The 27,206-nt window shown below is 45.3% G+C and overlaps 2 protein-coding genes across 2 annotated transcripts in view; both read right to left on the bottom strand.

The window, feature by feature from the left end:
* LOC309558536 (uncharacterized protein) overlaps positions 1-27,206 on the bottom strand; it is a gene marked incomplete at both ends in the record, with an annotated part of 403,568 nt that overhangs the window by 35,045 nt on the left and 341,317 nt on the right.
* On the bottom strand, positions 239-27,003 carry LOC309557665 (uncharacterized protein; the record flags this gene model as incomplete). The annotated part of the gene is made up of 5 exons (XM_082260453.1): positions 239-564; positions 657-1,004; positions 17,263-17,562; positions 25,274-25,636; positions 26,802-27,003. The coding sequence occupies 5 exons, from the start codon at positions 27,001-27,003 to the stop codon at positions 239-241; spliced, it is 1,539 nt and encodes a 512-aa protein (XP_082116579.1).

Here is a 27,206-nt window from a genome sequence, read left to right as displayed (position 1 = left end):
TGGATCAAAGTCGCATCAAGGTAGCACAGGCACCTTTTTTCAAAGGTCGCTGATTTTCAAAGTGGCATAGATGGGAACGGGTGCCATTGAAATCAAGGGGCTGTGACTTGTCATGCAACTTTATGTGTCCACAGTTGCATAACAAGTGGCACTAGTGGAAATGGAGCCTAAACATCATTACTCACATGCAATGAGGAATAGAAATAGATCTGTATACTTCTTTCATATATTGTGCCGGTCATGTGATCTTATCTTTACCTTTTATAGAGAATTCCTTGTATTCCTCCTCATCCATGGACTCGTGTCTCCAGGAGACTCGTACTCTGAAATCCGGACTCTGTAAAAGTTCCTCGGAAACCTCACATTCACTCACAACACTGACAGTTTTATTTAGATTAGATGTATATTTCTCCTGGGATGGACAGCGATTTTTCAGCTTCTCTCCTGACCAGCAATGCCACTCAATCTGGATGTGTTTGGGATAGATGTTCTCCAGTAACTGATAGAACGTCACTTTCCCGGTGCCCAGAGAAGGTTTTAGTGGTTTCCTGATTCTCGGTTTAGCTGCAAGAACAATATATTTATGTAAGGGAAGACTTTTATTTTGTAGATTGTTACACAAATGTTTCTGCTTTGTACATTTCTTCTGTACTCACCCTGCACCTGTAGAGGTCCTGATCCTCTCTCTATGGGTGTCTCCAGGCTGGGATGGGACACTCTACACATGATCTCCGATTCTCCATCTGCCACAACTGGTATGAAGAGCAGTCTGGCTGTACAGGAATAGGTGAGATCGGACTGTCTCTGGGACTGGATGTTTGGGATCTGGTACTTCTTATCATGTGATAGAGGAATATATTCCTGGGCTCCTTTCTCCTTCCTGTACCAAATCACAGTCACAGCATCAGGGAAGTATCCGGAGATATTGTATTGCAGAGTGTTCTGTCGCTCTGTTAGTACATGGGGTGTGGGGACCTCCTCAACCACCGGGCACCAGGACAGACCTTTATAAATTGAAGTGACATTATAATATTACAATGTGTTATATTACCTAATAAAATGTTTTCTAAACAGACAACTCCATCTGCCCACTGCCTGTTACAATGCAGCTTTGTAGAAATACTATATGGTAGACATCACAATACCTCTCAGTTCATGGAGAGATGCGAACAAATACAACATTCCATAAAAAGAAATAATGGAGACAAAACAGCTTTTTCTTAAATTTGCATTTTGTTTTTGGCTGTAATGTAGGCAAAAATAGGTAAAGGTCCACATCTGTTTTTGTATTATAACCATACAAGCCTGTTTGCAATAACAGGGTACCATACTAGACATTGCAAGACTGTATGATAATGGCCAAAGTTGGCCTAACATCGTTAACAATGGTAATCAGGAGAGCAGATGGGAATGTGAAGTGTTGGAATTTGAAATATCTGAAAAAAGATTTTATGGTGTAAAAATGTCAAACTTAAGACAATTGCATGGAACTAGAGTTGAGCGGACACCTGGATGTCCGTGTTCGGCTGGTTCGGCCGAACTTTAAAAAAAAGCCCATAAACACATCCATGCATCGGCAACTGTCCCTCCTTGTCCGGCCTTCGTGCTGTGTGGGGAGGTTCTGAGGGAGCTGCCTGGGGAAGCGAGCATAGAAGCCAGACTTCTGTGTTTACAAGTGACAGAAGAGCGGTAACAGTGAATATGGCCAACCCGGGGCCTATATAAAGGTAGGGGCCTGGAGCTGCAGCTCCAATAGCCCCTACGTTAATCTGGCCCTGAGGAGGACGAGGTAGCCAACACTGCTTCTTTTCACAAATTTTAAATGAGGGTACACCCCAAAAGAGTGAGAAAGAGCAAAAATAGAACAATGGCTGGGTAAGGTCGGTATCCATCGTTATTCTGCACAAGGTACGGAAAAGTCCCGTGGGATCCATGCCTGGTTCATTTTAATGAACGTGAGCTTGTCCACATTGTCTCTGGACAGGCGGCTGCGCTTGTCTGTGATAACGCCCCCAGTCGTGCTAAATACCCGTTCAGATAATACACTGGCTGCAGGGCACGCCAGCACCTCCAAGGCGTAAAGGGCAAGCTCAGGCCATGTGCCCAACTTGGAGACCCAGAAGTTGAAGGGGGTAGACCCCTCATTCAGTACGTCTAGGCGTGTGCACACATACTTCTCCACCATGTTGGTGAAATGCTGCCTCCTGCTAAGACGTTCCATATGAGCTGCTGGTGCTGCTGTTTGTTGTGGCGTGCTGACAAAGCTTTTCCACATTTCGGCCATGCTAACCCTGCCTTTTGAGGTGCTGGCGGTGCCCTGGTTGCGTTGACGACCTCTTCCTCCTCCTCCTCCTCCTCTGCCTTGTGCTTCCACTGTGGCCCCGCTGTCAGGTGGGAATGCCAGCAGCATCGCGTCTACCAGCGTGCGCTTGTACTCGCGCATCTTGCGATCGCGCTCCACTGAGTGAATTAAGGACGGTACATTGTCCTTGTAACGGGGATCCAGCAGCGTGGCCACCCAGTAATCAGCACAAGTTAGAATGTGGGCAACTCAGCGGTCATTGTGGAGACACTGCAGCATGTAATCGCTCATGTGTGCCAGGCTGCCCAGAGGCAACGAAAGGCTGTCCTGTGTGGGAGGTGTATCGTCCGTGTCCTCTGTATCCCCCCAGCCACGCACCAGTGATGGCCATGAGCTGGCCTGGGTGCCACCCTGCTGTAAACATGGTTCCATCTCCTCCTCCTCATCCTCCAGAACTGTGCCCCTGCTGGACAATTGTGTCCCTGGCGTTTGTGTGTGCAGGAACCCACCCTCGGAGCCCCTTGTGAATGACTGCCCTGAAAGCCTTGGAAATGTTACCTCTTCATCCTCCTCCTCCTCCTCCTCATCCTGTGCCACATCCTCTTCCATCATCGCCCGAATTGTTTTTTGAAGGAGGCATAGAAGTGGGATAGTTAAGCTGACAACGGCGTCATCGGCACTGGCCATGTTGGTGGAGTACTCAAAACAGCGCAGCAAGGCACACAGGTCTCACATGGAGGCCCAGTTATTGGTGATGAAGTGGTGCTGTTTTCCGCAGAGCGACTCACGCGTGCGTGCTGCAGCTGAAACTCCACTATGGCCTGCTGCTGCTCGCACAGTCTTTGCAGCATGTGCAAGGTGGAGTTCCACCTTGTGGGCGCGTCACATATGAGGCGGTGAGCGGGAAGGCCGAAGTTACGCTGCAGCGCTGACAGGCGAGCAGCAGCAGGGTGAGAACGCCGAAAGTGCGGACAGACGGCCCGCACTTTCTGCAGCAGCTCTGACATATCGGGGTAGTTTTTAAGGATCCTCTGCACCACCAAATTCAGCACATGCGCCAGGCAAGGGATGTGCGTCAAACCGGCTAGGCCCAGAGCTGCTATGAGATTTCGCCCGTTATCGCACACCACCAGGCCGGGCTTGAGGCTCGCTGGCAGCAACCACTCATTTGTCTGCTGTTCCATGCTCCTCCACAACTCCTGCGTGGTGTGTGTTTTTTCCCCCAAACAGGCAAGTTTTAAAACTGCCTGCTGTCGTTTACCCCAGGCCATGCTGAAGTTGGTGGTGAAGGTGTTACGCTGTCCGGATGAGGAGGCGCTAGAGGATGAGGAAGCGGAGTAGGAGGAGTTAGGAACAGGAGGCAAACTGAAGCGCCCTGCAATCCTCGGTGGTGGAAGGACATGCGCCAAATTGCTATCCGCCTCTGGCCCATCCGCCGCTGCATTTACCCAGTGTGCCGTTAGGGAGATATAACGCCCCTGACCGTGCTTACTGGTCCACGTATTGGTAGTTAGGTGGACCTTGCCACAGATGGCGTTGCGCAGTGCACACCTGATTTTTTCCCCCACTTGGTTGTGCAGGGAAGGGATGGCTTGCCTGGAAAAGTAGTGGCGGCTGGGCACGACGTACTGTGGGACAGCCACCGACATAAGGTTTTTAAAACTGTGCGTCTCCACCAGACGGAATGACAGCATTTCAAAGACCAAGAATTTTGAAATGCTGGCATTCAGGACCAGGGATGGAGATGGTTGGTGACCCAGGTGGTGGTGTTGCTGACAGATCCTCTGTTTGCGGGGTGGCAGGTGCCGGTATCACTACAGATGTGGCTGGAGCGGCCGAGACTGCAGCAGAAGAGGAAGCAGGATGAGCCAGAGACGTTTCCTGGTTTTGAAGGTGTCTACTCCACTGCAGCTCGTGCTTTGCACTTAGATGCCTGATCATGCAGGTTGTGCTCAGGTTGAGAAGGTGAGAAGGTTTATGCCTCGCTTCAGGCTCTGATTGCACAGGGTGCAAACCACTCGTGTCCTGTCATCAGCCCATTTTCTAAAGAACTTCCACGCTAGAGAACTCCTTTGAGCTGACTTTGGTGCGCTCGTTCCCTTGCTGCGTTGGGCAGTAGTGGGCGTAGTGTCTAGGGCACGGCCGCTCCACTTCTGCACCCTGCTCCTTCTTCTGCTGTGCTGGTGGCTCTGTGCGACCACCGCCTCTTCCTCCAAACTACTCAGGTCACCTGCATGACGTTCATTCCATGTGGGGTCGAGGACCTCATCGTCCTCCACATCATCTTCCACCCAGTCTTCACCCCTGCCCTCCTTGTCGATCTCCACAATTCTGAACGCCGCAGCAGTTGGCACCTGCGTTTCGTCATCATCGGAGACGTGCTGCGATGGTCCTTGCATGTACTCATCTTGAGAAATAAGTGGTTGGGCATTGCTGCACTCAATCTCTTCCACTTCTGGGGCAGGGCTAGGTGGATGGCCCTGGGAAACCCTGCTAACAGAGTCCTCAAAAAGAAGAAGAGACTGCTGTATGGCTTGGGGTTTAGACTGCTTGCCTGATTTCCAAGGGGGTGAGGTGAAAGACGGTTGGACATTGGCTGCAGGTGCCAACTCTGACCTTTCTGCAGTAGACTGGGTGGGAGACAATGTGAAGGAACTGGAGGCACTGTCAGCAACCCAATCTACTATCGCCTGTACTTCTTCAGGCCTCATCACGTCTAGAGGCGCATTATGCCCTACCAAATACTGCTGCAGGTTCTGTCGCCTACTCACACTTGAGGAAGGTGTTTCACTTGTGCGTGTAGCTGGCACAGATCGACCACGTCCTCTCCTTGCAACAGGAGCTCTACCAGCAGCACCACGACCCAGGCCACGGCCCCTATTTGACGGTCTCCTGATATTTCTGTAATTTATGATCTTGCCCTAGAAAGGTGTTTATTGAATAGCGGAACAAAACAACAACAGTATCGCACGGGTGTATCTGACAGTCAAATATGCAAACTAGGCCGCAATTTAATGTTTTTTACCCCAAAAGGGTGTATATTGAATAGCGGAATAGGAAAAAGGATAAAAAAACAGTGTATCTCACACGTACAAACACAGACTAGGCCCCGATTAAAATTTTTTGTACCCTAAAGGGAGGATGAGGAAGAGGAGTAGGAGGAGTTGGGAACAGGAGGCAAACTGAAGCGCCCTGCAATCCTTGGCGGTGGAAGGAGATGCGCCAAACAAATTTAAAAGGTGTATCTCACACGTACCGATACAGACTATGCCGTAATTTAATTTTCTTACACTCCAAAAGGGTGTATATTGAATAGCGGAATAGGAAAAATGTTATAATACGGTGTATCTCACACGTACAAACACAGACTAGGCCCCGATTACAATTTTTTGTACCCGAAAGGCAGGATGAGGAAGAGGAGTAGGAGGAGTTGGGAACAGGAGGCAAACTGAAGCGCCCTGCAATCTGCAATCCTCGGCGGTAAAAGGAGATTTGCCAAACAAATTTAAAAAGGTGTATCTTACATGTAGCGATACAGACTATCCCGCAATTTAATTTTTTACACTCAAACAGGGTGTATATTGAATAGCGGAATAGGACAAATTTTACAAAACGGTGTATCTCACACGTACAAACACAAACTAGGCCCCGATTACAATTTTTTGTACCCGAAAGGCAGGATGAGGAAGAGGAGTAGGAGGAGTTGGGAACAGGAGGCAAACTGAAGCGCCCTGCAATCTGCAATCCTCGGCGGTAAAAGGAGATGTGCCAAACAAATTTAAAAAGGTGTATCTTACATGTAGCGATACAGACTATCCCGCAATTTAATTTTTTACACTCAAACAGGGTGTATATTGAATAGCGGAATAGGACAAATTTTACAAAACGGTGTATCTCACACGTACAAACACAAACTAGGCCCCGATTACAATTTTTTGTACCCGAAAGGCAGGATGAGGAAGAGGAGTAGGAGGAGTTGGGAACAGGAGGCAAACTGAAGCGCCCTGCAATCTGCAATCCTCGGCGGTAAAAGGAGATGTGCCAAACAAATTTAAAAAGGTGTATCTTACATGTAGCGATACAGACTATCCCGCAATTTAATTTTTTACACTCAAACAGGGTGTATATTGAATAGCGGAATAGGACAAATTTTACAAAACGGTGTATCTCACACGTACAAACACAATCTAGGCCCTGATTACAATTTTTTGTACCCTAAAGGCAGGATGAGGAGTAGGAGGAGTTCGGAACAGGCAGGAGGCAGACTGAAGCACCCTCAAATCCTCGGCAGTATGAGATGCGCCCCAAAAATTGGAAAGGTGTATCTCACACGTACCGACACAGACTATCCCGCAATTTAATTGTTTATACCCAAAGGTTTTGATTAAATAGCGGAATAGAAAATATGATCAAAATAAGTGTATGTATCTCACACGTACAGAACCACACTAGGCCCCAATTACTATTGTTTGTACCCCTAAAGGCAGGATGAGGAGTAGGAGGAGTTTGGAACAGGCAGCACCCTCAAATCTTCAGAAGTATGAGATGAACCCCAAAAACTTGGAAAGGTGGATCTCACACCTACCAACACAGACTATCCCGCAATTTAACTGTTCCCCAAAGGTTTTTATTGAATAGCGGAATAGAAAATATGATCAAAATAAGTGTATGTATCTCACACGTACAGAACCACACTAGGCCCCAATTACTATTGTTTGTACCCCTAAAAGGCTGGATGAGGAGTAGGAGGAGTTTGGAACAGGCAGCACCCTCAAATCTTCAGAAGTATGAGATGAACCCCAAAAACTTGGAAAGGTGGATCTCACACCTACCAACACAGACTATCCTGCAATTTAACTGTTCCCCAAAGGTTTTTATTGAATAGCGGAATAGAAAATATGATCAAAAAAAGTGTATGTATCTCACACGTACAAAACCACACTAGGCCCCAATTACTATTGTTTGTACCCCTAAAAGGCTGGATGAGGAGTAGGAGGAGTTTGGAACAGGAGGCAAACTGAAGCGCCCTGCAATCCTCGGTGGTGGAAGGACATGCGCCAAATTGCTATCCGCCTCTGGCCCATCCGCCGCTGCATTTACCCAGTGTGCCGTTAGGGAGATATAACGCCCCTGACCGTGCTTACTGGTCCACGTATTGGTAGTTAGGTGGACCTTGCCACAGATGGCGTTGCGCAGTGCACACCTGATTTTTTCCCCCACTTGGTTGTGCAGGGAAGGGATGGCTTGCCTGGAAAAGTAGTGGCGGCTGGGCACGACGTACTGTGGGACAGCCACCGACATAAGGTTTTTAAAACTGTGCGTCTCCACCAGACGGAATGACAGCATTTCAAAGGCCAAGAATTTTGAAATGCTGGCATTCAGGACGAGGGATGGAGATGGTTGGTGACCCAGGTGGTGGTGTTGCTGACAGATCCTCTGTTTGCGGGGTGGCAGGTGCCGGTATCACTACAGATGTGGCTGGAGCGGCCGAGACTGCAGCAGAAGAGGAAGCAGGATGAGCCAGAGACGTTTCCTGGTTTTGAAGGTGTCTACTCCACTGCAGCTCGTGCTTTGCACTTAGATGCCTGATCATGCAGGTTGTGCTCAGGTTGAGAAGGTGAGAAGGTTTATGCCTCGCTTCAGGCTCTGATTGCACAGGGTGCAAACCACTCGTGTCCTGTCATCAGCACATTTTCTAAAGAACTTCCACGCTAGAGAACTCCTTTGAGCTGACTTTGGTGCGCTCGTTCCCTTGCTGCGTTGGGCAGTAGTGGGCGTAGTGTCTAGGGCACGGCCGCTCCACTTCTGCACCCTGCTCCTTCTTCTGCTGTGCTGGTGGCTCTGTGCGACCACCGCCTCTTCCTCCAAACTACTCAGGTCACCTGCATGACGTTCATTCCATGTGGGGTCGAGGACCTCATCGTCCTCCACATCATCTTCCACCCAGTCTTCACCCCTGCCCTCCTTGTCGATCTCCACAATTCTGAACGCCGCAGCAGTTGGCACCTGCGTTTCGTCATCATCGGAGACGTGCTGCGATGGTCCTTGCATGTACTCATCTTGAGAAATAAGTGGTTGGGCATTGCTGCACTCAATCTCTTCCACTTCTGGGGCAAGGCTAGGTGGATGGCCCTGGGAAACCCTGCTAACAGAGTCCTCAAAAAGAAGAAGAGACTGCTGTATGGCTTGGGGTTTAGACTGCTTGCCTGATTTCCAAGGGGGTGAGGTGAAAGACGGTTGGACATTGGCTGCAGGTGCCAACTCTGACCTTTCTGCAGTAGACTGGGTGGGAGACAATGTGAAGGAACTGGAGGCACTGTCAGCAACCCAATCTACTATCGCCTGTACTTCTTCAGGCCTCATCACGTCTAGAGGCGCATTATGCCCTACCAAATACTGCTGCAGGTTCTGTCGCCTACTCACACTTGAGGAAGGTGTTTCACTTGTGCGTGTAGCTGGCACAGATCGACCACGTCCTCTCCTTGCAACAGGAGCTCTACCAGCAGCACCACGACCCAGGCCACGGCCCCTATTTGACGGTCTCCTGATATTTCTGTAATTTATGATCTTGCCCTAGAAAGGTGTTTATTGAATAGCGGAACAAAACAACAACAGTATCGCACGGGTGTATCTGACAGTCAAATATGCAAACTAGGCCGCAATTTAATGTTTTTTACCCCAAAAGGGTGTATATTGAATAGCGGAATAGGAAAAAGGATAAAAAAACAGTGTATCTCACACGTACAAACACAGACTAGGCCCCGATTAAAATTTTTTGTACCCTAAAGGGAGGATGAGGAAGAGGAGTAGGAGGAGTTGGGAACAGGAGGCAAACTGAAGCGCCCTGCAATCCTTGGCGGTGGAAGGAGATGCGCCAAACAAATTTAAAAGGTGTATCTCACACGTACCGATACAGACTATGCCGTAATTTAATTTTCTTACACTCCAAAAGGGTGTATATTGAATAGCGGAATAGGAAAAATGTTATAATACGGTGTATCTCACACGTACAAACACAGACTAGGCCCCGATTACAATTTTTTGTACCCGAAAGGCAGGATGAGGAAGAGGAGTAGGAGGAGTTGGGAACAGGAGGCAAACTGAAGCGCCCTGCAATCTGCAATCCTCGGCGGTAAAAGGAGATTTGCCAAACAAATTTAAAAAGGTGTATCTTACATGTAGCGATACAGACTATCCCGCAATTTAATTTTTTACACTCAAACAGGGTGTATATTGAATAGCGGAATAGGACAAATTTTACAAAACGGTGTATCTCACACGTACAAACACAAACTAGGCCCCGATTACAATTTTTTGTACCCGAAAGGCAGGATGAGGAAGAGGAGTAGGAGGAGTTGGGAACAGGAGGCAAACTGAAGCGCCCTGCAATCTGCAATCCTCGGCGGTAAAAGGAGATGCGCCAAACAAATTTAAAAAGGTGTATCTTACATGTAGCGATACAGACTATCCCGCAATTTAATTTTTTACACTCAAACAGGGTGTATATTGAATAGCGGAATAGGACAAATTTTACAAAACGGTGTATCTCACACGTACAAACACAAACTAGGCCCCGATTACAATTTTTTGTACCCGAAAGGCAGGATGAGGAAGAGGAGTAGGAGGAGTTGGGAACAGGAGGCAAACTGAAGCGCCCTGCAATCTGCAATCCTCGGCGGTAAAAGGAGATGTGCCAAACAAATTTAAAAAGGTGTATCTTACATGTAGCGATACAGACTATCCCGCAATTTAATTTTTTACACTCAAACAGGGTGTATATTGAATAGCGGAATAGGACAAATTTTACAAAATGGTGTATCTCACACGTACAAACACAAACTAGGCCCCGATTACAATTTTTTGTACCCGAAAGGCAGGATGAGGAAGAGGAGTAGGAGGAGTTGGGAACAGGAGGCAAACTGAAGCGCCCTGCAATCTGCAATCCTCGGCGGTAAAAGGAGATGTGCCAAACAAATTTAAAAAGGTGTATCTTACATGTAGCGATACAGACTATCCCGCAATTTAATTTTTTACACTCAAACTGGGTGTATATTGAATAGCGGAATAGGACAAATTTTACAAAACGGTGTATCTCACACGTACAAACACAATCTAGGCCCCGATTACAATTTTTTGTACCCTAAAGGCAGGATGAGGAGTAGGAGGAGTTCGGAACAGGCAGGAGGCAGACTGAAGCACCCTCAAATCCTCGGCAGTATGAGATGCGCCCCAAAAATTGGAAAGGTGTATCTCACACGTACCGACACAGACTATCCCGCAATTTAATTGTTTATACCCAAAGGTTTTGATTAAATAGCGGAATAGAAAATATGATCAAAATAAGTGTATGTATCTCACACGTACAGAACCACACTAGGCCCCAATTACTATTGTTTGTACCCCTAAAGGCAGAATGAGGAGTAGGAGGAGTTTGGAACAGGCAGCACCCTCAAATCTTCAGAAGTATGAGATGAACCCCAAAAACTTGGAAAGGTGGATCTCACACCTACCAACACAGACTATCCCGCAATTTAACTGTTCCCCAAAGGTTTTTATTGAATAGCGGAATAGAAAATATGATCAAAAAAAGTGTATGTATCTCACACGTACAGAACCACACTAGGCCCCAATTACTATTGTTTGTACCCCTAAAAGGCTGGATGAGGAGTAGGAGGAGTTTGGAACAGGCAGCACCCTCAAATCTTCAGAAGTATGAGATGAACCCCAAAAACTTGGAAAGGTGGATCTCACACCTACCAACACAGACTATCCTGCAATTTAACTGTTCCCCAAAGGTTTTTATTGAATAGCGGAATAGAAAATATGATCAAAAAAAGTGTATGTATCTCACACGTACAAAACCACACTAGGCCCCAATTACTATTGTTTGTACCCCTAAAAGGCTGGATGAGGAGTAGGAGGAGTTTGGAACAGGCAGCACCCTCAAATCTTCAGAAGTATGAGATGAACCCCAAAAACTTGGAAAGGTGGATCTCACACGTACCAACACAGACTATCCCGCAATTTAACTGTTCCCCAAAGGTTTTTATTGAATAGCGGAATAGAAAATATGATCAAAAAAAGTGTATGTATCTCACACGTACAAAACCACACTAGGCCCCAATTACTATTGTTTGTACCCCTAAAAGGCTGGATGAGGAGTAGGAGGAGTTTGGAACAGGCAGTACCCTCAAATCTTCAGAAGTATGAGATGAACCCCAAAAACTTGGAAAGGTGGATCTCACACCTACCAACACAGACTATCCCGCAATTTAACTGTTCCCCAAAGGTTTTTATTGAATAGCGGAATAGAAAATATGATCATAAAAAGTGTATGTATCTCACACGTACAAAACCACACTAGGCCCCAATTACTATTGTTTGTACCCCTAAAAGGCTGGATGAGGAGTAGGAGGAGTTTGGAACAGGCAGCACCCTCAAATCTTCAGAAGTATGAGATGAACCCCAAAAACCCCAAATATCATTCAGCTCTGCTGCAGGCCACAATTACATTTTTTTTAACCCAAGGCTGTATATTGAATAGTGGAATAGAAAAAAGTGTATGATTTTTGAAACCACTCAATAATAGCACATGTGAACTGAACACAGCAGTGTATGATCAGTCAGCACAGCACAGCTGAAGGAAAAATGCTGCACACAGTGACTGATAGAAAAATAATTTCCTCCCTCCTCCTCAGTGGGCAAAAAAAATTGTGTTCACTGCACCCCACACACAGCAAAATCGATGTGGACCACTGACACCTGCCTATCTCCAGCCTCTCCCTAAATGGATTGATAAGATCATAGATCGGTCACTGAAAACCCCTCCCACACAGCAAAATCGATCGTAGAAAACTGACCCTAAAAATCAGCAGCAGCCTCTCCCTAAAAGGATTGATAAGATCGTAGATCGGTCACTGAAAACCCCTCCCACACAGCAAAATCAATCGTAGAGAACTGACCCTAAAAATCAGCAGCAGCCTCTCCCTAAAAGGATTGATAAGATCGTAGATCGGTCACTGAAAACCCCTCCCACACAGCAAAATCGATCGTAGAAAACTGACCCTAAAAATCAGCAGCCTCGCCCTAAAATGCCTACAACTCGCCCTGCCTAACACACTCCGACCTGTCCCTCAATTCTATCCGGACACAAATGTTTTTTTTTTCCTGTCTGTCCCTAATCAGCAGCCAGCACGTATGATGTGTGCTCTGTCCCTGAACTAACACAGCAGAATGACACAGCGGCGCTGCCTCGGACTTATAAAGACTTGGTCACATGCTTCAGATGGCCAATCACAGCTACTAATACATTTGTAGGCATGGCTGGGATGCCTTAAGGCACACCAGTTAAACGCTTGTTGATTGGCTGTTGAAAGCCCGCCATGAAAAGCGCGCCAATGCATGCAAAACCTGGAAATAAAACGACCGAACACGGATTTTTACCGGAACATACAGTAAAGTTTTCGGGTCCGTGTTCGGGTAACAAAAATCCAATTATTCGGTACGAACACGAATAATACAGTCCGTGTTCGTTCAACCCTACATGGAACATAACCTGATATTAAGAACATTTTCTAATTGTTCATCAATAACCGCAGCCAATCGTAATGTTTTATTTTTGTTAATTGGTTAGCCAATCAGGATCATAGACAGTGGCGTCACTAGGGTTGGTGTCACCTGGTGCAGTAACTCACGGTGTCACCCCAACCCCTTTTAATAATGTTTTTTTTTAACTAATGTAACTCGTAAATCGTGGCTCCCATATAACACTCCGGTGGACTCCGTTTTTCTCAGCGGGGATTGATCCGTCAATCCCCGGCTGAGCAGGAGGATGACAGCTCTGTCTCTGCACACAGTCAGGTTCCCATGCATCTCTATGGGGGAATCGGATGGGAACGGATCCAATCTGATCTGTCAAATCTGGACGGATCGGATCCCCCATAGAGATGCATGGGGAACTGACAGCTGTGTCTCTGCACACAGCGCGGAGAACAGCTGTCATCCTCCTGTTTAGCGGGGGATCAGCGGATCAATCCCCCGCTGAGATAAACGGAGACAGACGGACAGACAGCGTGAAAGGGCCCTTAGTGTCAGTGTGAATTTGCTATTCCTCCTCTGTGTGCAAGGGCCACTCCCCAGACAGATTCGGCCAGCAAGGACCCCCTGTGTTTTGAGTACAGTACTGATGTCCTTCTAGTGGGTCTCCCCTGTTTCATCTTTCATGCACTGGGAAGAGAAATATAAAAAATCGCATCCAGACATAAAGAAACATACCCAAAAGAGGAACTGGGAATAACGCAGACGGTCTGGATGCGATTTTTTATATTTCTCTCCCCAGTGAATGAAAGACGAAACAGGGGAGACCCACTAGAAGGACATCTGTACTATACTCAAAACGCAGGGGGTCCTTGCAGGCCCGAATCTGTCTGGGGAGTGGTCCTTGCACACAGAGAAGGAGGATTAGCAAATTCACACTGACACTAAGGGTGAATAAACTGACTGCTGAGAGTGAGACAAGCACTGCTGCATCTGCTAAATAAAACATACTGAAGTAAGTTACAGACTATGAAGCACCTATATCTGTCTGCATAAGTTTAATTGCAATATATTCACCCGCACCTCACTACTCACCTCTCCCTAGCATTGCCGACACCATGACTGGCTCGCGTGAACGTGAGGGAGCGCAAAGGGCAGGGAGGGCAGGCTCAGGACGGCCCGGGAGGAGGAGCAAATGAGAAGAGAAGTGCAGGCAGCAGTACACATCACACTATACGGAGCAGCGGCGATGCGATGCCGGCCTGCCCGCATAGATGAGAGAGAGAAGAGAAGGATCGGAAGCTTGGGCAGAGGCAGAGTGGTGTCACTCTCCCCCCGGTGGACACCCTGGTGCGGTCCGCCCTCCCCCCCCCCCGCACCCCCCTTGTGACGCCCCTGATCATAGAGGTTTGGTTGTGATTTTCTATAGCCACATTGCATTATTTTCCAATGATATAAGAAGCACTCTATCTTATAAAGATCTATTTCAATTTCTGAACAGTTGGAGGGTGGCTATGAATATGAAAATTAAAGTGTTATAATATCTTTGTAAAATAGACTCTCTCAGGAATGAGTTCTGGCCAGCAAAGTAGATTGTTTTAAAAAAAACTGTAACTGGATATTAACCACTTACGGACCGCGGATTCGCCACGGTATCACCCTTATGGGCGGTGGGAAAGGTACCCCCCTGCTGCCGCTTCCCAGTCGTTTTCCCCACTTACCAAACCCGCCGGTAGCAGGGAAAACGATACGGTCTGCTGTCCCCTCAGGCAGAAAGTCAAGTGAGGGCAAGATGGCCCCCACTCCACTCTACGACCTTGGAGGACCAGAGCAACATCATACGTCGCTTCCTAGCAACAGATTTAAAGAGCCCATTTTTTCTCAAGATTAAAAAAATTACTTTTTCTTTTTTAGAGTAGATGTGAGATGTGAGGTCTTTTTGACCCCAGATCTTACAATAAAGAGGTCCTGTCATGCTTATTTCTATTACAAGGGACGTTTACATTCCATGTAATAGGAATAAAAGTGATCCAAAATTAATTTTTTTTAAAAAAACTGTTTAAAAATAAAAGATACAATAAATAGGGGAAAAAAATGAAAGCGCCCTGTCCCTGTTAGCTCGCGTGCAGAAGCGAACGCATACGCAAGTCGTGCCCACATATGTAATCGGTGTTCAAACCGCACATGTCAGGTATCGCCTCGATCGTTAGAGCGAGAGCAATAATTTGAGCCCTAGACCTCCTCCGTAACTCTAAACTGGTAACCTGCAAAAAAAAGTTAATGTGTCGCCTATGGGGTTTTTTAAAGTACCAATGTTTGTTGCCATTCCACGGGCGTGCACAATTTTGAAGCATGACATGTTGGGTATCTACAGTATTTACTCGGTGTAACATTATCTTTCACATTATAGAAAAAATTGGGCTAACTTTACTGTTTTCTTATATTTTAATTCAAAAAAGTGAATTTCTTCCAAAAAAAATTGCGTTTGTAAGACCCCTGCACAAATATGGTATAATAAAAAATATAATAATCTCCATTTTATTCTCTAGGGTCTCTGCTAAAAATATATATATGTGTATATATATATATATATATATAAGGTTTGGGGGTTTTAAGTAATTTTCTAGCAAAATTAAATTATTTTAACTTGTAAACAACAAATGTCAGGAAAAGGCCCGGTCCAGAAGTGGTTAAAGGAGATGTACAGCCATAGCTCCTGTACATCTCCTATGGATCACAGGAGTGAACTCTGTTCTGCACTCCTGTGACCCGTTTTCTGAAGTCCGCTCTCTGCTGAAGTTACAGATGTTGGTCCAGGCACTACGTGATCACGACCACGGAGTCAGGATCCGCCAGGTGCCTGGACCGACACCCGGCTCAGCCTCTCAGCGAGCCGCTCCCCTCCCCTCCACAGCCCAGTGCTCCAATGAGTGAGAAGGGGGCAGAGCAGAGAGCGGTGACTGATAGTCAGGAGCTCTCTGCTCGGGGAGCTGTCAGAACTTAGCGATTGGCGGTGTTTGACAGTTCGGTTCTCAGTGTAGAGGCGCCGGGGAAGAGATGCAGCATCCACCTAAGTAAGTATAAATGGGGAAAAAATTAGAAACCCATACTTCTCTTTTAACATTTAGAGATGATAACACCATTGCTGAATGTCTTCTAGGGGGTTAAATTGGATGATGCTTTATAGGGGTGTTTTGCCTTCCTCTGATCAACTGTGGGTATAAAGTTCTGTATATGTAGTTTTTTTTATTATTTTCTGTGTATTTTTTTTTTATAGGTTGAACTTGATCAACTTGTGTTTTTTTTCAACCTAAGTAACCATCTTCAGGATTCTGTTACCTGCAGATTATTTTAATATTAGCCACAGTCAGCAGCTGTCGGAATTACTATTTTATGAACAATTGTTATTTCTTTCAAGGTGAATGAAGGTAACTTATGTGCAGACCTTGATTTGTGTTCTTTGTTTGTATTGTCCATTGCAATCTGAAATCTGCCTTAGCATTACACAACTGTGAGGTGGTGTTCCATGCCCCATTGCATAATGCGATTAAGCTCTTGAGATCCTAAATTTAAATGCATATTTGCAAGCTACTGAAAGAGTCTATGTCTGCATTTTGTAGTTATATTTTTCACTGTTAACAAAGGAAGTATGCAAGCAAAGCTGTTATTATCTGACATTTATTGTAAAGTTGTTTGCATGTGAAAATTCACAGTGAATAATGAAGTGCTGGAATTCTGATTATATCATCAAAGGTTTCTGAGAAGAACACTGAACATGTCCCTACTGGTGGCCACATTCACATTTCCCAATAATATTCAATAGTCATATATTCGGAGGATGAGAAAGCAGTAAGGTTTTCAAAGGAAACCGTCAAATGTTGGTTTAGTAACGCTATAAGTTTATTTTTCTCTCTTTCATTAAAGCCATATTCATTCCAGTTAAATCCAATCCAATTGCAACTGCACTTTGGATATTGGATTTTACTGGATTTAGTATAAAATTTGTGGAAAAGATGGAAAAGTGATTGATGGGATGGTGCTTGGACATTCTTTTTTGAACTGTTGTATGGTGATGAAAAAATAGAATTCTCTTTTGCATTCCAGTTTGATGTACAAGTGTCTATTCAGTATTTGTGTAGGTAAACAGTAAGGGCCCATTCACATGGTATACGCATTGGTGGGATGCTTTCCTATTCATTCTGAATAGCATCCCAATGCAGCTTAAGACAAATGTGTTTTGCAATTTTGTGGTGCGGGGTGCTGCCACAAATTGGTGCATTGCATGCACCATTGTTTGGGATTGTAATGCAAGTTAGTACATTACTACTCATTGCGCTGTTGCAATGTGCTTTGGGGTGCCGTTTAGACACATGTAACATGAATTGCTGTGTTAGTGGGAAAAAATTTGTTTATCTCTGACTTACCCGGATCCCTCCAGGACAAGACTTGTGTTTGCTGTCCATCCAGAGATTTGTGGCTCCAGGTCACATGGAGGGTGAAGTTGGGATTTAATAAGAGATTTCCTGGAACAGTACAATGACCGTTATAATTAAATGTTCCATCATTATTGTCTTCATACTTCTGCCTGGACTCCAACTGATCTTCTCCTGATCTCCAGCTGAGCTCCACTTCTTTGGGGTACAATTTCTGCAGGCTCAGAGAACAGAGGACATCTCCATTGTCACACAGACTTGTCTTCACAGGTCCCGGGGCTCGGGGCTTTGCTAAAATTGATATTTAAAATGCATTGGTCAAAAGTGCACATTAAAGTGTAGCTGTTCATTTGTGTAGGTTTTTAGTACTATCCATGCTTTCTCACTGCTTCCCCGCTTCACTGCAGTGCTCACTTCCTTGCTCTAATGGGATGGGGCTTCATAGTATGGAGAAGAACTTTATACCAGTACTAAATTTACTATTTGCAGGCTTATTCCCAGTTGGATTTTAGCGACAGATTGTCATTATTATAAACAACTTCTAAATCCTCCTAAAACACCCTATCGGGCTCTCGTAAAAATTATAGTATTGTAAAACTAAAACCTTAAATTTGCCCTCTGCAGTTTTACCACCTTATGCTCAAAATTTCTAGCTGTAAATATTTATAAAGCTGAGGCTGTACTATCTGGTAAGGCTTCTGTCGGGTGGCAACAGTATTGCTAGAAAATTATGTTTGCTAGAAAATGATGTTTTGCACAAAAAAAAAAAAAAAAAATTAAAGGAAATTATCACTCCCCTCTTTATGACACCAATACCCAGCACACCAGACATAGAAGCAGGTATCTTTCCTTAGGTTACTTGTTACATAACTAGATGCAACAAAATACTAAAAATATCATCTAACGTATTACTTAATATGTTTTTTTAGTCACGAAGGTCACCAAGAATCTTAGGAGTCCCCTGCTCTGTGTTTCCTAAGTCTTAAAATCACTCACAGGCCGGAGTGCCCATTTGGTGGGGTTGCACTTTTCATGGAGTAGAAGAGCACCCTGCACACATACATTCCACCAAAGAGTAAGAAGGCTGTTATCTATGACTTGAGGGTGGAAGCTTGCTGCCCCCTTGCTATGGGGATATTATCCCAAGCATGGAAATATACCTTACTTAGAATAGAAAAAAGAAAAAAAAATAACCCTCTAAGTGTTCATAATTAGGGTTGAGCGGACACCTAGATGTCCGTGTTCGACGGGTTCGGCCGAACTTTAAAAAAAAGTCCGGGTCCGTGTCCCGGACTTTTACCGAACTTTTCCCGGACACCGAACCCCATTGAAGTCAATGGGGACCCGAACTTTAAGGCACTAAAATGGCTCTAAAACACCAAAGGAAAGGGCTAGAGTGCTGCAAATGGCAGCAAAACGTAATTAAGAGCATGGCAAGTGCTCTGCAAACAAATGTGGATAGGGAAATAACTTAAAACAACAAAAAAAAACAGAAAAATAAAACAATGTTCTTCTTCATCTCTGAAGGACGAGGCCCATATGGAGTAGGAGGGAGGTTAAGGTGGTGGTGGATGTGGCGGTGACATAGGCGTGCGCACAGGGTGTGCTGGGTGTGCCTGGGCACACCCTAATCACCTAGGGCACATAGCATTGCCAGTGAGGAGATGGGAAAGATCTCCCTGGGACCTGCTCTGCTCTATTTCTCCTTGCCTACAGGTACATGGCCCCGATACATTACTCTCCCTGCTGGCAAACACATGCATGTGTATTTCAACTTTGGGGTGCACACCTTAATGCAATAGGCTGCGCACACCTATGGGCGGTGTAGGTGGAAGCGGCGGTGGAGGAGGACCAGGGCCGGATTAACAGCATCATGGGCTTGGTGCTGAGGATTTTGAAGGGCCTTAAGGGCCGTGCCTTGCCATGCACCCAGAGGAGGAAGGGTGCAGCCATGCATGCCTAATTCAACATGGGATGCTGTCTCTGAAGCCCATAAACACATCCATGCATCGCCAACTGTCCCTCCTTGTCCGGCCTTCACGCTGTGTGGGGAGGTTCTGAGGGTGCTGCCTGGGGAAGCGAGCATAGAAGCCAGACTTCTGTGTTTACAAGTGACAGAAGAGCGGTAACAGTGAATATGGCCAACCCGGGGCCTATATAAAAGGTAGGGGCCTGGAGCTGCAGCTCCAATAGCCCCTACATTAATCTGGCCCTGAAGAGGAGGACGAGGTAGCCAACACTGCTTCTTTTCAAAAATTTTAAATGAGGGTACACCCCAAAAGAGTGAGAAAGAGCAAAAATGGAACAATGGGTGGGTAAGGTCGGTATCCATTGCTATTCTGCATAAGGTACGGAAAAGTCCCGTGGGATCCATGCCTGGTTCATTTTAATGAACGTGAGCTTGTCCACATTGTCTCTGGACAGGCGGCTGCGCTTGTCTGTTATAACGCCCCCAGCCGTGCTAAATACCCGTTCAGATAATACACTGGCTGCAGGGCACGCCAGCACCTCCAAGGCGTAAAGGGCAAGCTCAGGCCATGTGCCCAATTTGGAGACCCAGAAGTTGAAGGGGGCAGACCCGTCATTCACTACATGTAGGCGTGTGCACACATACTGCTCCACCATGTTGGTAAAATGCTGCCTCCTGCTAAGACGTTCCATCTGAGCTGCTGGTGCTGCTGTTTGTTGTGGCGTGCTGACAAAGCTTTTCCACATTTCGGCCATGCTAACCCTGCCTTCTGAGGTGCTGGCGGTGCCCTGGTTGCGTTGGCGACCTCCTCCTCCTCCTCCTCTGCCTTGTGCTTCCACTGTGGCCCCGCTGTCAGATGGGAATGCCAGCAGCATGGCGTCTACCAGCGTGCGCTTGTACTCGCGCATCTTGCGATCGCGCTCCAGTGAGTGAATTAAGGACGGTACGTTGTCCTTGTAACGGGGATCCAGCAGCGTGGCCACCCAGTAATCAGCACAAGTTAGAATGTGGGCAACTCGGCGGTCGTTGTGGAGACACTGCAGCATGTAATCGCTCATGTGTGCCAGGCTGCCCAGAGGCAACGAAAGGCTGTCCTCTGTGGGAGGTGTATCGTCCGTGTCCTCTGTATCCCCCCAGCCACGCACCAGTGATGGCCATGAGCTGGCCTGGGTGCCACCCTGCTGTGAACATGGTTCCATCTCCTCCTCCAGCTCCTCCTCCTCCTCCTCATCCTCCAGAACTGTGCCCCTGCTGGACAATTGCGTCCCTGGCGTTTGCGTGTGCAGGAACCCACCCTCGGAGCCCCTTGCGAATGACTGCCCTGAAAGCCTTGGAAATGTTACCTCTTCATCCTCCTCCTCCTCCTCATCCTGTGCCACATCCTCTTCCATCATCGCCCGAATTGTTTTTTCAAGGAGGCATAGAAGTGGGATAGTTAAGCTGAGAACGGCGTCATTGCCACTGGCCATGTTGGTGGAGTACTCAAAACAGCGCAACAAGGCACACAGGTCTCGCATGGAGGCCCAGTTAAATTAAATAGCGGAATAGAAAATATGATCCAAAAAAAGTGTATGTATATCACACGTACACAACCACACTGGGCCCCAATTACTATTGTTTGTACCCCTAAAAGGCTAGATGAGGAGTAGGGGGAGTATGGAACAGGCAGCACCCTCAAACCTTCAGAAGTATGAGATGAACCCCAACAACTTGGAAAGGTGGATCTCTCTCACACGTACCAACACAGACTATCCCCCAATTTAACTGATCCCCAAAGGTTTTTGATTAAATAGCGGAATAGAAAATATGATCCAAAAAAAGTGTATGTATATCACACGTACACAACCACACTAGGCCCCAATTACTATTGTTTGTACCCCTAAAAGGCTAGATGAGGAGTAGGGGGGGTATGGAACAGGCAGCACCCTCAAACCTTCAGAAGTATGAGATGAACCCCAACAACTTGGAAAGGTGGATCTCTCTCACACGTACCAACACAGACTATCCCCCAATTTAACTGATCCCCAAAGGTTTTTGATTAAATAGCGGAATAGAAAATATGATCCAAAAAAAGTGTATGTATATCACACGTACACAACCACACTAGGCCCCAATTACTATTGTTTGTACCCCTAAAAGGCTAGGAGTAGGGGGAGTATGGAACAGGCAGCACCCTCAAACCTTCAGAAGTATGAGATGAACCCCAACAACTTGGAAAGGTGGATCTCTCTCACACGTACCAACACAGACTATCCCCCAATTTAACTGATCCCCAAAGGTTTTTGATTAAATAGCGGAATAGAAAATATGATCCAAAAAAAGTGTATGTATATCACACGTACACAACCACACTGGGCCCCAATTACTATTGTTTGTACCCCTAAAAGGCTAGATGAGGAGTAGGGGGAGTATGGAACAGGCAGCACCCTCAAACCTTCAGAAGTATGAGATGAACCCCAACAACTTGGAAAGGTGGATCTCTCTCACACGTACCAACACAGACTATCCCCCAATTTAACTGATCCCCAAAGGTTTTTGATTAAATAGCGGAATAGAAAATATGATCCAAAAAAAGTGTATGTATATCACACGTACACAACCACACTAGGCCCCAATTACTATTGTTTGTACCCCTAAAAGGCTAGATGAGGAGTAGGGGGGGTATGGAACAGGCAGCACCCTCAAACCTTCAGAAGTATGAGATGAACCCCAACAACTTGGAAAGGTGGATCTCTCTCACACGTACCAACACAGACTATCCCCAAATTTAACTGATCCCCAAAGGTTTTTGATTAAATAGCGGAATAGAAAATATGATCCAAAAAAAGTGTATGTATATCACACGTACACAACCACACTAGGCCCCAATTACTATTGTTTGTACCCCTAAAAGGCTAGATGAGGAGTAGGGGGGGTATGGAACAGGCAGCACCCTCAAACCTTCAGAAGTATGAGATGAACCCCAACAAATTGGAAAGGTGGATCTCTCTCACACGTACCAACACAGACTATCCCCCAATTTAACTGATCCCCAAAGGTTTTTGATTAAATAGCGGAATAGAAAATATGATCCAAAAAAAGTGTATGTATATCACACGTACACAACCACACTGGGCCCCAATTACTATTGTTTGTACCCCTAAAAGGCTAGATGAGGAGTAGGGGGAGTATGGAACAGGCAGCACCCTCAAACCTTCAGAAGTATGAGATGAACCCCAACAACTTGGAAAGGTGGATCTCTCTCACACGTACCAACACAGACTATCCCCCAATTTAACTGATCCCCAAAGGTTTTTGATTAAATAGTGGAATAGAAAATATGATCCAAAAAAAGTGTATGTATATCACACGTACACAACCACACTAGGCCCCAATTACTATTGTTTGTACCCCTAAAAGGCTAGATGAGGAGTAGGGGGGGTATGGAACAGGCAGCACCCTCAAACCTTCAGAAGTATGAGATGAACCCCAACAACTTGGAAAGGTGGATCTCTCTCACACGTACCAACACAGACTATCCCCCAATTTAACTGATCCCCAAAGGTTTTTGATTAAATAGCGGAATAGAAAATATGATCCAAAAAAAGTGTATGTATATCACACGTACACAACCACACTAGGCCCCAATTACTATTGTTTGTACCCCTAAAAGGCTAGATGAGGAGTAGGGGGAGTATGGAACAGGCAGCACCCTCAAATCTTCAGAAGTATGAGATTGTGTTCACTGTACCCCACAAAGATTGAGTTCACTGCACCCCACAATGATTGTGTTCACTGCACCCCACAAAGATTGTGTTCACTGCACCTCACAAAGATTGTGTTCACTGTACCCCCCAAAGATTGTGTTCACTGCACCCCACAAAGATTCTGTTCACTGTACCCCACAAAGATTGTGTTCACTGCACCCTAAAAGGATGTTGTTCACTGCACCCCACAAAGATTGTGTTCACTGCACCCTAAAAGGATGTTGTTCACTGCACCCCAAAAAGATTGTGTTCACTGTACCCCCCCAAAGATTGTGTTCACTGCACCCCACAAAGATTGTGTTCACTGCACCCCAAAAAGATTGTGTTCACTGTACCCCCCAAAGATTGTGTTCACTGCACCCCAAAAAGATTGTGTTCACTGTACCCCCCAAAGATTGTGTTCACTGCACCCCAAAAAGGATTTTGATCACTGCACCCCAAAAATGATTTTGTTCACTCCACCCCAAAAAGATTGTGTTCACTGCACCCCACAAAGATTGTGTTCACTGCACCCCAAAAAGATTGTGTTCACTGTACCCCCCAAAGATTGTGTTCACTGCACCCCACAAAGATTCTGTTCACTGTACCCCACAAAGATTGTGTTCACTGCACCCCAAAAAGATTGTGTTCACTGCACCCCAAAAAGGATGTTGTTCACTGCACCCCAAAAAGGATGTTGTTCACTCCACCCCAAAAAGATTGTGTTCACTGCACCCCACAAAGATTGTGTTCACTGCACCCCAAAAAGATTGTGTTCACTGCACCCCAAAAATGATTTTGTTCACTGCACCCCAAAAAGGATTTTGTTCACTGCACCCCAAAAAGGATGTTGTTCACTCCACCCCAAAAAGATTGTGTTCACTGCACCCCAAAAAGATTGTGTTCACTGCACCCCACAAAGGATTTTGTTCACTGCACCCCAAAAAGATTGTGTTCACTGCACCCCAAAAAGGATGTTGTTCACTGCACCCCAAAAAGGATTTTGTTCACTGCACCCCAAAAAGATTGTGTTCACTGCACCCCACAAAGGATTTTGTTCACTGCACCCCACAAAGATTGTGTTCACTGCACACCAAAAAGGATTGTGTTCACTGCACCCCAAAAAGATTTTGTTCACTGCACCCCAAAAAGATTGTGTTCACTGCAGCCCAAAAAGATTGTGTTCACTGCAGCCCAAAAAGATTGTGTTCACTGCAGCCCAAAAAGATTGTGTTCACTGCAGCCCAAAAAGATTGTGTTCACTGCAGCTCACACACAGAAAAATGGATGTGGATCACTGACACCTGCCTATCTCCAATCCCACACCACACAGCAATATCGATTGTAGTTTGTAGAACACAGTTTCCCTAAAATTCAGCAGACTCTGTCCCTAACAGGATTGAGAAGAGATCGTAGATCAGGATTGAGTGCAGATTCACCCCACCCCCCACACAGCAATATCGATTGTAGTTTGTAGAAGACACTGACCCTATAATTCAGCAGACTCTATCCCTAAAATGCCTACAACTCGCCCTGCCTAAACACTCCGACCTGTCCCTCAATTCTATCCGGACACAAATGGTTTTTTCCTGCCTATCTTTCCCTAATCAGCAGCCAGCACATTGATGTGTGCTCTGTCCCTTAGCTAAGCAGCAGAATGACGCTGCTGCGGCGGCTGCCTCGAACTTATAAAGACTTGGTCACATGCTTCAGACGGCCAATCACAGCTACTAAGACATTTGCAGGCATGGCTGGGATGGCTTAAGGCACACCAGTTAAACGATTGTTGATTGGCTGTTGAAAGCCCGCCATGAAAAGAGCGCCAAAGCATGCAAAACCCGGAAATAAAACGACCGAACACGGATTTTTACCCGAACATACAGTAAAGTGTCCGTGTCCGTGTTCGGGTAAAAAAAATCCAATTATTCGGTACGAACACGAATAATACAGTCCGTGTTCGCTCAACACTATTCATAATATAAAAAACACAGGATCAACTCAAAATTTGATGTATTGCCCATCTTTCAAGTAAAATAATTGCATCATATTGATGATTCAAGGGAAAATAAGAACGCCATCCATGCCAAAAATATATCGCCTGGAACTACTCCACCTATCAGTCTTTATTGCATCAAACCTTTTGTCCATTCATTCATTTAACTTATGTAATAAACTTTTTCTTAGTTGGAAAATTCTGGCCTAAGACTGTTATAAAACAAGCAGCATTTGTTGTTTTCTAACTATACAACTCATTCAGCATGTATCACACAAACAGTTGCAGGTAAATTAAAATGAGGAATTATCTCACCATACATAGACTCAGGCTGGAATTTCATGGTCTTGGTTTGTCCATCAGAGGTGATTTTGCAGGCAAAAGTGACTTGAGGGTGTCTGGACACAGATATTACAAATGTTAGTGATGATGATATATTGAACAGTCCTTCTTTATCAGACTTTTCTGTCTCCTTATATATTGTATAACCAGAGTTTGTCAGGGTATTCCCTCCATTGTTGGATATTTCCTCTACTCTTCCATCTGTCTTTTCCATCATCCACATCACATTGGTGTCCTCAGAGCAATAAGACACTGAAATATACAGAGCAACCTTCTCCCCATGAATCCACTGGCAAGGTCCCTGAATCTTCCCAACAATGAATCTCAGCTGATCCGCTAAAAGAAGACATAAATACCAAAACTTAATGCCAATCATCTGCAGGAACTTGACACATCACTTAGACTACAAAACTCGACAATAAGACTATACATTATATTAGCAAAGCTGCTTTTTATCTCATAATATGAATCCATATTCCTTTTTTTTTTTCAAGAAATAAAGAAATGATAAAAAAAATAAATAAACAACAACAAGAGGATCTAAATGAACTATAAATTATTTGATCGCCCCCACATGTTAACATGCTAGATGTTGAGCAAGAAATATACCCAAAATAATTACTAGATTATACCCACAGAACAGGAACATCTGGGGAAATGTGGGAAAACAACCAATAAATGTACATACACTATATGGCCAAAAGTATTGATTTTAGATATTTCCAGTGAAGAGTATTGTTAATAATAGAGCATAAAAAGTTATTTTCAACAATAGTGAACTTGCAACCTTTTGGTAACAGTATGGTGAAGACCCTCTCTAATGACATGGATTGGTGAGTTTGGTGTGGAGGAACTTGAGTGTCCTGCACAATGCTGTGACCTTAACCCTACTGAACACCTTTGGGATGAATTGGAATGCCGATTACTAATCATATCTTCCTATTCAACATCAGTACCTGACGTCACACATGCTCTTTTGGCTGAATGGGCAAAGATTTCCCTAGATACACTCCAAAATCTTGTAAATCACCTTCCCAGAGGAGTGGAGGCTGTTAAAGCTGTACAGGGAGGTCAACTCCATATTAATAGAAACAGAGAAAACTGGCCCGCGGGACTTTAAATGAGGTTGTGCTTAGTGGCTGGAGATCAAAGAATACATAATGCATGAGTAAAACAATAATGGATTTTTATTGCATAAATGGACAAGTTGTATGAGTAAAATTCATAACATGTACTACCAATAGCACATGATATAGCTTTGTAGCTAGTGTACGCATAATATACAACATGAACAACATTCCATCACATCATAGTAAATATTTTGGTGTAGCCACTTGATAGCATAGATAGCTTGAATAATGTATAATGTATAGAGAAAATTCATGAGAGTAGGATATATGACATCATGATCTGACGCGTTTCGGGAGCAATATCTCCCTTCTTCAGAGATCAATTTGATTCAAAATATATCTACAAGAAGATAAGATGTTGGAGTTTGTACCTGTATTTAGGGTGGAAGACACCCACAAGTGCCCATCGGTGATCTGGTTTCCTCCCGGCTGTGATTTCAATTTTGGTAGCCCTCTTTTTTCTTTCTCTTTTTCCTCCTCCCCCTTCTTGTTTCTTATTGTATATTTACTCATGTAATACTTATTTACTTTATATTCATCCTTCATTTTGTACAGTATGAAATATGCCAACATGCCTATTGAGCTCCTCTGTGACGATTCTCACACTGGATGTTATATTTTTTGATATTTTATTGGCCTTTGTGGGTCAGGGGGTGCTTGTTCATACCCCGGGAGCTGCGATGTATTAAGAGGGAGCTTCTGTCTCCCTTGCTGTCCCCGCCCCTCCCCTCCCCATGGGAGGAGCGGGTCCACCTTTACATCGGCGTCATGCCGTA

The sequence above is a fragment of the Pelophylax lessonae genome (genome assembly GCF_965119305.1).
Source record: "Pelophylax lessonae genome assembly, chromosome: 6".
In the NCBI taxonomy this organism is placed as follows: Eukaryota; Metazoa; Chordata; class Amphibia; order Anura; family Ranidae; genus Pelophylax; species Pelophylax lessonae.
This window is presented reverse-complemented; position numbering and strand designations above follow the sequence as displayed.